The sequence below is a fragment of the Gadus morhua genome, chromosome 6 (assembly GCF_902167405.1).
Source record: "Gadus morhua chromosome 6, gadMor3.0, whole genome shotgun sequence".
Classification (NCBI taxonomy): domain Eukaryota; kingdom Metazoa; phylum Chordata; class Actinopteri; order Gadiformes; family Gadidae; genus Gadus; species Gadus morhua.
Genome location: NC_044053.1, coordinates 603,452 through 614,226, shown reverse-complemented (window position 1 = coordinate 614,226; position 10,775 = coordinate 603,452). Strand labels below are relative to the sequence as shown.

Genomic DNA, 10,775 nt, shown 5'->3' with positions numbered 1-10,775 from the left:
GGCTAGGGGTGAGGGTGTTGGGTCTATCTCCTGCTCCAACAGGACTAGTGGATCAGGGGTAGTGGATCACTGAGTGGATCTATAGTAGTGGATCACTCAGTGGATCCCTCAGTGGATCTGGAGGAGTGGATCCCTCAGTGGATCTGGAGGAGTGGATCCCTCAGTGGCTCAGGGGTAGTGGATCACTGAGTGGATCTATAGTAGTGGATCACTCAGTGGATCCCTCAGTGGATCTGGAGGAGTGGATTACTGGGTGGATCTGGAGCAGTTGATCACTCAGTGGATCTAGAGCAGTGGATCACGGTGTACTAGGGCTCTCTAAGGGTCATAGATGGATGAAGATAGAGGACACATGACAATAAACATTAAACGTTAACTGAAATAAAAAAAAGCTTCAATAAGCGTTGAAGCGGCAGTTAGAACGGCCACAGTAGTTCACTCAGCATCACCAACACACGGGATCAGGACATTCACTCTCTATACTCTTAAAGTGTTGGGGGGGTGGGGGGTGCATAGTTGATTCTCAGGATGGGGATCTTCAAAAGCAGAAGGGTAATATATGTTACATTTATGTCATGTATGTAATATGTCACGTATGTTACAACAATGTGACATTAGTTTAAAAAATAAAGCGCTCCTTGAATGATTTCATCAAGGAATAGTTATTTGGCAAGAAGAGGACTTGAAGGATAAAACGTGTGTGTATAAGGTGTGTGTGTGCTTTTTTTGCGCGTGTGTGTGCGTGTGTGTGTGTGGGTGTGTGCATGTGTGTATGTGCGTGTGTTTGCGTTTCGTAATCCCTGCGATTTTTGGGGATTACTGGGGTACCTGGCAGGGGTGGGGGGGGGGAAGAGAGAGAGAGAGAGAGAGAGAGAGAGAGAGAGAGAGAGAGAGAGAGAGAGAGAGAGAGAGAGAGAGAGAGAGAGAGAGAGAGAGAGCGGGTGAGGGAGAGAGAGAGAGCGGGTGAGAGATATTATAGGCTGCTGTTGCACTCGCGGCAGAGGATGCGGTCCCCGTCGGGGAAGAAGCCGGCCCCCACCAGGGTGACGGAGCAGGCGGTGCAGGTGAAGCAGCTCTGGTGCCACTGCCGCTCCTCGAACGACACGTACTTCCCCCCGCCGAAGCCTGCGGAGAACCAGACCGTCAGAACCGGACCCGACCAGACCGTCAGAACCAGACCGTCAGAACCGGACCGCTCGGAACCGGACCGCTCGGAACCGTACTGGGAGAGAGACAGAGAGAGACAGAGAGAGAGAGAGAGAGAGAGAGAGAGAGAGAGAGAGAGAGAGAGAGAGAGAGAGAGAGAGAGAGAGAGAAGGAGACATAGACAGAAAGAGAGAGAGAGAGAGGGAGAGAGAGAGAGAAGGAGACATAGACAGAAAGAGAGAGAGAGAGAGAGAGAGAGAGACAGAGAGAGAGAGAGAGAGAGAGAGAGAGAGAGAGAGAGAGAGAGAGAGAGAGAGAGAGAGAGAGAGAGAGAGAGAGAGAGAGAGAGACATAGACATAGAGAGAGAGAGAGAGAAAGAGAGAGCGACAGAGAGAGAGAGAGAGAGAGAGAGAGAGAGAGAGAGAGAGAGAGAGAGAGAGAGAGAGAGAGAGAGAGAGACATAGAGAGAGAGAGAGACAGAGACAGAGACAGAGACAGAGACAGAGAGAGAGAGAGAGAGAGAGAGAGAGAGAGAGAGCAGAGAGAGAGAGAGAGAGAGAGAGAGAGAGAGAGAGAGAGAGAGAGACAGACAGAGACAGAGACAGAGACAGAGCAGCAGGAGGTGTACCTGTGATGGGCTTGGAGCAGGCCTCACACTTCTTGGAGTACAGGCTGCTGAAGCACTTGAGGCAGTAGGGGACGTCGTCCCGGGAGGTGAAGTGCTGTCCCGCCAGCTGGCTCTGGCAGCTGGTGCACACGAAGCACTCCTTGTGCCAGGGCTCGTCCCGGTACGTCACGCCCCCCTTGGCCAGGGTCTGGAACCAGGAGGGGGTCAATGGGGGCCTGGGGGTCCCTGCTCTGACCAGGGGCCACTGCCTGGGGGGTCCACTCTCTTGGGGGGTTAGTCCCTTGGGGGTCCACTCTCTTGGGGGTTTAGTCCCTTGGGGGTCCACTCTCTTGGGGGTTTAGTCCCTTGGGGGTCCACTCTCTTGGGGGTTTAGTCCCTTGGGGGTCCACTCTCTTGGGGGTTTAGTCCCTTGGGGGTCCACTCTCTTTGGGGTCCACTCCCTTGAGGGGCCACTGCCTGGGGGGTCCTCTCTCTTGGGGGGTCCACTCTCTTGGGGGGTCCACTCTCTTGGGGGATAGTCCCTTGGGGGTCCACTCTCTTGGGGGTCCACTGCCTGGGGGGTCCACTCTCTTTGGGGGTCCACTCTCTTGGGGGTCCACTCTCTTGGGGGGTATATACCACTAGAAATGCACTAGAACTGTTCTGCACCTCCCCGCTGATCACCGAGGGTTAGGCCCATGGTTCTGGTTCTGGAGGGGTGGAGGAGGGACCTTTAGCAGCACTGGACTAACCCAGGAGGGAGGGTGGAGGTTCTACAGGAGGGTGAAGGGGTGGAGGTTCTACAGGAGGGTGAAGTGGTGGAGGTTCTACAGGAGGGTGAGGTTCTACCGGAGGGTGAAGGGGTGGAGGTTCTACCGGAGAGTGAATGGGGTGGAGGTTATACAGGAGGGTAAAGGGGTGGAGGTTCTACCGGAGGGTGAATGGGTGGAGGTTTACAGGAGGGTGAAGGGGTGGAGGTTTACAGGAGGGTGAAAGGGTGGAGGTTCTACCGGAGGGTGAAGGGGTGGAGGTTTACAGGAGGGTGAAAGGGTGGAGGTTCTACCGGAGGGTAAAGGGGTGGAGGTTCTACCGGAGGGTGAATGGGTGGAGGTTTACAGGAGGGTGAAGAGGTGGAGGTTCTACAAGAGGGTGAAGGGGTGGAGGTTCTACAGGAGGGTGAAGGGGTGGAGGTTCTACAGGAGGGTGAAGGGGTGGAGGTTCTACAGGAGGGTGAGGTTCTACCGGAGGGTGAAGGGGTGGAGGTTCTACCGGAGAGTGAATGGGGTGGAGGTTCTACCGGAGGGTGAAGGGGTGGAGGTTCTACAGGAGGGTGAAGGGGTGGAGGTTCTACCGGAGGGTGAAGGGGTGGAGGTTCTACAGGAGGGTGAAGGGGTGGAGGTTCTACCGGAGGGTGAAGGGGTGGAGGTTCTACCGGAGGGTGAAGGGGTGGAGGTTCTACAGGAGGGTGAAGGGGTGGATGTTCTACCGGAGGGTGAAGGGGTGGAGGTTCTACAGGAGGGTGAAGGGGTGGAGGTTCTACCGGAGGGTGAAGGGGTGGAGGTTCTACAGGAGGGTGAAGGGGTGGAGGTTTACAGGAGGGTGAAAGGGTGGAGGTTCTACAAGAAGGTGAAGGGGTGGAGGTTCTACAGGAGGGTGAAGGGGTGGAGGTTCTACAGGAGGGTGAAAGGGTGGAGGTTCTACCGGAGGGTGAAGGGGTGGAGGTTCTACAGGAGGGTGAAGGGGTGGAGGTTCTACCGGAGGGTGAAGGGGTGGAGGTTCTACAGGAGGGTGAAGGGGTGGAGGTTCTACAGGAGGGTGAAGGGGTGGAGGTTCTACCGGAGGGTGAAGGGGTGGAGGTTCTACAGGAGGGTGAAGGGGTGGAGGTTCTACAGGAGGGTGAAGGGGTGGAGGTTTACAGGAGGGTGAAGGGGTGGAGGTTTACAAGAGGGTGAAGGGGTGGAGGTACCTTTTTACAGCGGGTGCAGCGCGGGGCGAACTTGTCCTCGTAGCAGGGCACGCAGTAGTGCTCGTCCTTGTCGGGGATGAAGGACTTGGAGCCGATTGGCTGCTCACAGCTGCTGCAGGTGAAGCAGCTCTCGTGCCAGGTGGAGCCGCCGTACTCCAGCTTCCTGCTTCCTGCAGAGGGGGCGGGGTTTAGCAGGGCAGGGTTCTATGGGAGGCGTTACATGACATTGAACTCCAATTCCACGCCACCATAACCACCATACTCCAAGGGCCACCCAGGTTCCTCCCAACACTGGAATATACCAACCTGCTCCCGGTCAGACCCCGCCCCCCGCCCCCCTCCCCGGGCTCGAGTTAGACCCCGCCCCCCGCCCCCCTCCCCGGGCTAGAGTTAGACCCCACCCCCTCCTCACCGGGCATCACAGTCTGGTCGCAGGCCACGCATTTGGAGGAGAACTCGCTGCAGTAGCAGTCGTTGCAGAGCAGCGCCTCCTCCTGGCTGGTGAAGGGCTCGTCGGCCAGAGAGCGCTCGCAGCGGAAGCAGCGGAAGCAGTGCTCGTGGTAGTGGCGGTCCTCGTAGAACAGCTCCTATAGGGCGGGGTTAGAGAGGAGTCTTAACCAATGAGGTGGCGGTCCTCGTAGAACAGCTCCTATAGGGCGGGGTTAGAGAGGAGTCTTAACCAATGAGGTGGCGGTCCTCGTAGAACAGCTCCTATAGGGCGGGGTTAGAGAGGAGTCTTAACCAATGAGGTGGCGGTCCTCGTAGAACAGCTCCTGTAGGGCGGGGTTAGAGAGGATTCTTAACCAATGAGGTGGCGGTCCTCGTAGAACAGCTCCTGTAGGGCGGGGTTAGAGAGGATTCTTAACCAATGAGGTGGCAGTGTAACGTTTGTGTGTTTGAAATGTTGGAGCCAGCTTCGATCTGGTTGCTTCCCCCACACAATTAATAGCGACCACTAGCCCGCTAGCTTCAATCAGACGAGCACGTGGCCCGGTTAGCCTGCTAGCTTCAATAAGACATGCGTGTGGCCCGGTTAGCCTGCTAGCTTCAATAAGACATGCGTGTGGCCCGGTTAGCCTGCTAGCTTCAATGATACAAGCGTGTGGCCCTGTTAGCTTGCTAGCTTAAATAAGACAAGCGTGTGGCCAGGTTAGCCTGTTAGCTTCAATAAGACGAGCTGTGGCCCATTTAGCCATGCATGCTAGCTTAAATGAGCTATGCTGATTGTCTACAACACTAACATTTCCTCAGGAGTTGTCCTATTAAAGCAGGATCCCGTTGCCTTGATTCCAGGGCCCAGCAGACCTCCCTTCACAGGGGCCGCTTTACGACCTGCGACTCAACGGGTTTACAGTCAGTGCAGGTTGAGGGTATGACTGCGTGTGGAAGCAGCCTTTAACGCGTTGCACCGCAGTCGACCTATAGAAACCCAGCATCCACCGCAGTCGACCAATAGAAACCCAGCATCCACCGCAGTCGACCAATAGAAACCCAGCATCCACCGCAGTCGACCAATAGAAACCCAGCATCCACCGCAGTCGACCAATAGAAACCCAGCATCCACCGCAGTCGACCAATAGAAACCCAGCATCCACCGCAGTCGACCAATAGAAACCCAGCATCCACCGCAGTCGACCTATAGAAACCCAGCATCCACCGCAGTCGACCAATAGAAACCCAGCATCCACCGCAGTCGACCAATAGAAACCCAGCATCCACCGCAGTCGACCAATAGAAACCCAGCATCCAGTAATGAGGACCAGTCACTAACAGCAGCCACCCTGAGTGGCATGCCCTCAGCCAGATCAGCCACATAGGGTTTATAATTTAATTTGGGGGTACTACCAGAATAGGATGACATGCCTGTGTACTAAAAACACCGCTTATTAATCGCACACACTTAATTTCTGCGAAATCAATTTCAGCGTCTTTCAAAAACGATCAGTTCTGTATCATGGCGATTTAAGGACCGCCTCCCGAGTAACCAGGTCTGCTGTGATTGGTCGAACGCTTTGTATGTGTGTCGGCAAATTCAACCCCCCCAGAAGCTGTAAAAATAGCGGGTAACCGGGACTTGCGCACTTCAGCACCGACCACTGCACACTGACGTCCCACCGTCAGGAAGTAAAGTGAGCGCCAACGAGCTGTTTCCCGCCCTCATTGAGGGGCGGTCTGGGTGGCGCGAATACTCCCCCTGGCTCGGACTGAGTTTTTCTTGCTTAGCAGACGTGAACCATGTACACATACATGGTTCACGACAGTTATATGACGTGTATGTACACATACACGTCATATAACAGTCTAAAGCAAATGGAAAAGTCAAAACAGCATGATATCCCCCCTTTAACATCCCGTGTGTCAACCTCTCCTGAAGGACATGTGACTGAACCCAGAGAGAACAACGTCGTTAAAGGACTGAACCGAACCAGACTCATCAGTGACCCCCTCACCCGGGCGTCGTGGGCGATGAGCTCCTTGCACTCGTCGCAGGTGTTGGAGAAGAGGCTGTCGTAGCAGGGGATGCAGTGAGGCCGCTCCTCCGACTGGATGTACTTGCGGCCGTACAGGGACTCCTTGCAGTGGGCGCAGTCGAAGCGGTCCGCCATCTTGGATCAAGCTGCGTCTGAAAGGGAGGAAGCAGGGAAACCGTGAGGCCGCGGTGCAGCGGGATGGGAGGGGGGTGGGTACTGTGTTCTCAGTTTGGTTCCCTGTTCTCTGCTGGGTTCTGTGTTCTCTGCTGGGTACTGTGTTCTCAGTTTGGTTCCCTGTTCTCTGCTGGGTTCTGTGTTCTCAGCTTGGTTCCCTGTTCTCTGCTGGGTTCTGTGTTCTCTGCTTGTTTCCCTGTTCTCTGCTGGGTTCTGTGTTCTCTGCTGGGTTCTGTGTTCTCAGCTTGGTTCCCTGTTCTCTGCTGGGTTCTGTGTTCTCCGCTGGGCTCCTGCGCTCCCTATTAGGTCAGCAGAACGTCCTGTCAGCTCGTCAGACACAACAGGAAGATCTCAAACAAGGGCTCCCAGCGAGAACCAGAGAACAGGAGGAGGAGAGGAGGGGGAGAGGAGGAGAGGAGTGGGGAGGAGAGGTGTGGAGAGGAGGAGGAGAACAAACAGCTGCCGGATAACCCACCTCTCCGACTCAGTAGTTGGAAGATGGGAGAAACGAGAGAAGTGCTGACAGAGTTCAGCTCCAAAAAACAGAGAGAGAGAGAGAGAGAGAGAGAGAGAGAGAGAGAGAGAGAGAGAGAAGAGAGAGAGAGAGAGAGAGGGGGGGGGGAAAGAGAGAGAGAGAGAGAGAGAGAGAGAGAGAGAGAGAGAGAGAGAGAGAGAGAGAGAGGGGGGGGGGAGAGAGAGAGAGGGAGGGATAGAGAGGGAGGGATAGAGAGGGGAGAGAGGGAAGGGAGAGAGAGAGACAAAGGGAGCATCAGAGATACACAGACAGGAAGAGAACAAGAACAATTCATGGGTTGTAATAAAAAGTGTATAAACTTTTTATTGCAGGGCAGTGAAAGTGATGTGTGTTTGTGTTAGAGCGCCTTTGCGCCTATGAAAATGGATGTGTGAGTGTGTGTTTGCTAGTGCGTGTACACGTGTGTCAGCAGACAGAAAGGTGCTCTCTGTTTCACAGGAGATGTGTGCTGCTGAGAGACACCTGCAGTACACAAGTACACATACTGTACACAAGACTATACACATGTACACATACTGTACACATGTACATGTCAGGAGTGAGCGTGCACGGTTCAGTGTTTAAGAGGAGCCAGGAGTCTCTGGTTTGAATCATCTTCTGTCTTGAGCAAGGCATTTCTTTTCAGTGTATGTGTTCAGTGCATGGCTGACGTGGACTAGCATGTTCACACATGCAAACACACACGCACACACACGTATATATACTGTGTATGAATGATGGTATGAAGACACAATTTAGCAGACAACTCATGAGTGCACCAGGCCACTGACGCTAATACACACACACACACACACACACACACACACACACACACACACACACACACACACACACACACACACACACACACACACACACACACACACACACACACACACGTGTCTGTCAGCAGCTGTTCCATGAGTCTCTCTTCATGCGTTGGACATGGACAGAGGGAGGAACACCTTCGTGTTTCTACTACAGGATGAACCACCAGGAGCAGGCAGAGCTACACTGCCCATAGAGAGAGAGGACTCATCCAGCTCTCCTCTGAACAGAGAGAGGACTCCTCCCTCTCTATGTTCAGAGAGAGAGGAGTCCTCTCTCTGAACAGAGGACAGAGAGAGTACTCCTCTCTCTCTCTGTTCAAAGGAGAGCAGGATGAGTCCTCTCTCTCGATGTTCAGAGAGAGAGAGGAGTACTCTATCTGAACAGAGAGAGGACTCGTCCAGCTCTCCTCTGAACAGAGAGAGGACAGAGAGAGGACTCATCCTGCTCTCCTCTTAACAGAGAGAGGACTCCTTCCTCTCTCTGAACATCGAGAGAAAGGACTCCTCTCTCTGTCCTCTGTTCAGAGAGAGGACTCCTCTCTCTCTCTGTTCAGAGAGAGAGAGGAGTACTCTCTCTCTCTGAACAGAGAGAGGACTCGTCCTGCAGTCCTGGTAACCCTACAAGCCCGTGGTTCTGTTTACACTCCCTGTTGGTGGGTCTCATATCTCTCCATCTAAGGACGGAATGGATTCAACCGTCTGAAACCCAGTCAGGCCGGCTTCAGGCTTCAGGCTCCAGGCTCTCTATGGTTCATTTCATCGTGTTTATTTTGTCTTCTATTTTATTTATTCTTGATCTTTGTATTATTTTCTACTTATCCTTTGTGGTATTTAAATCCATTATCTCTGAGTACCGCCTGATGGCAGTTGATGGTTGTTTTTGCCCTGGGGTTGAGGAACTAGGTCTTCTAGATCTAGATCAAGTTCTGTGTGCTGCAGCTCTACATGATGGACCCGTTCTCCCCTCTGTAAGAGGGCACACGTCATCAGTCTGAGCAACGTGACTCACGCCCAGCTCTTATCTAGCGTCTGGACGAGGGTGTGGCCGGCCCACTGCCAGAAGGTGACAGGTGAGAAGGAGGGGCTTAGCCAGCGGGGGGTGGTCACCTTGCGGTATCAGAGAAGGCGGGCGGGGCCGTCTGACTCAGGACTGACATCAGTGAGAGGTCAGAAGAGTTGTCCTCAGTTGTGTAACAACGTTGAGTCATTTGAATCATGTTTGTTCCTGTAAAGCACTTTACATTTTTCACGGCAAGAGTTTGACCGTTTATTGTGCAATTGTTCAGTTAAAGGCTGTAGAGAAAACCCAATGAGAAAGACTACATGTCTCGTACGTGACGTCACGCTCCCTGCGACTGGCGTGGACAAGACCGACAATCTCCCCATCGGCATAACGGAAACTCTCAACATGCCCCAACTTATAATATTTTTCACCTATTTTGATGCTTTTATCATCCCCTTGGAAAAAACTGGTGAAGTGGAGCAGAGAGATCACCATGCCTGTACCAGAGTGGTGGTGACGTATATCATTCTCGTTGAGAGCTGCGACGAGCTGTAGTTCACAAAGCGGCCTCACACAAAACCTAACACTATCAAACTTCTTCGTGAAATTTTTTAGTTTCCTTTGCATGAAAACTTATCATTTAAATCCACAAACGACATATGTGTAATCCAGGGCATATAAAGACTGGGACCAGAAAATAATTAATTTCTCTCCATTGAAACCCATTCATATTTTACTATCTCAGAGGTCCAAATGGCTCTACCGGAAGGGGCGGGACTTCGCCACTCTATTCCCACTTCATGGAATCTGAGCCCCTCCCAGTTGGGGGCGGGACAGAGTTGTTATCAAGGTCGTTATCAAGGAGAGGTGGCCAGACCGCACCTTTATCAAACTACCGACACTCCTGGAGGAACTGCAACAATCAACATGAGAGAGAGAGAGAGAGAGAGAGAGAGAGAGAGAGAGAGAGAGAGAGAGAGAGAGAGAGAGAGAGAGAGAGAGAGAGAGAGAGAGAGACAGAGAGAGAGAGAGAGACAGAGAGAGAGAGAGAGAGAGAGAGAGACAGATAGAGAGAGAGAGAGAGAGACAGATAGAGAGAGAGAGAGAGAGAAGAGAGAGAGAGAGAGAGACAGAGAGAGAGAGAGAGACAGAGAAAGAGAGAGAGAGAGAGAGAGAGAGAGAGAGAGAGAGAGAGAGAGAGAGAGAGAGAGAGAGAGAGAGAGAGAGAGAGAGAGGAGACACAAACTTCAAAATAGTGACAAGAAAGAGAGGCTAGAGGGAGGTGTGTGTATGTGTGTGTGTGTGTGTGTGTGTGTGTGTGTGTGTGTGTGTGTGTGTGGGTGGGTGTGAGTGTGAGTGAGTGTGAGTGTGTGTGTGTACGTGTGTGTGTGAGTGTGTGTATAATGTCCTGAGTTCAACTCTTCCCAGGCCTGTGCTCGGGTACGGAGGGAGGCGTTCCCAAACAGCGTGTGTTTACTGTGAGATAGCCGAGGAACGCCAAGGCTACGGCCGCCAGCATCACCGCTCGGCATGCTGGGTCAACAGTCGGGCGGCCAATCAAGACGGGCCTCAAATCGGGAAGTCACAACCAGCCGTGTTCTGACACTCCGCCCGCTGTCTCTGGGTCGGAGGTTCTCCCAGCCGCCGGGTTCCGGTACGGGCCGGTTCCCCCGGCCGCCGCGGCTAATCCCCAAGCTAAACGTAGCTTACGCTGCGCTTAGCGTCGAGCCCGTCTCTGGACTGGGGACTGAGAGGAGACCTTCTGACTGAGGACATAGAGGAGACCTTCTGACTGAGGACAGAGGAGACCTTCTGACTGAGGACATAGAGGAGACCTTCTGGACTGAGGACATAGAGGAGACCTTCTGACTGAGGACAGAGGAGACCTTCTGGACGGAGGACAGAGGAGACCTTCTGACTGAGGACAGAGGAGACCTTCTGACTGAGGACATAGAGGAGACCTTCTGGACTGAGGACATAGAGGAGACCTTCTGGACTGAGGACATAGAGGAGACCTTCTGGACCGAGGAGAGGAGACCTTCTGACTGAGGACATAGAGGAGA

The 10,775-nt window shown here is 53.4% G+C and overlaps 1 protein-coding gene across 2 annotated transcripts in view; it reads right to left on the bottom strand.

Annotated features, from left to right (window-relative positions):
• fhl3a (four and a half LIM domains 3a) overlaps window positions 1-10,775 on the bottom strand; it is a 35,123-nt gene that overhangs the window by 409 nt on the left and 23,939 nt on the right. For both annotated transcript variants that reach the window (XM_030358858.1, XM_030358859.1), the window contains 5 exons: window positions 6,171-6,343; window positions 4,133-4,307; window positions 3,721-3,890; window positions 1,776-1,962; window positions 1-1,125 (listed from right to left, as the gene is read on the bottom strand). The exon at window positions 1-1,125 is cut by the window's left edge and continues 409 nt beyond it. In XM_030358858.1, coding sequence (XP_030214718.1) covers window positions 974-1,125; window positions 1,776-1,962; window positions 3,721-3,890; window positions 4,133-4,307; window positions 6,171-6,326 — 840 coding nt within the window. In that variant the 5' untranslated portion in view covers window positions 6,327-6,343 and the 3' untranslated portion in view covers window positions 1-973. The remainder of the gene's footprint in view (window positions 1,126-1,775; window positions 1,963-3,720; window positions 3,891-4,132; window positions 4,308-6,170; window positions 6,344-10,775) is intronic.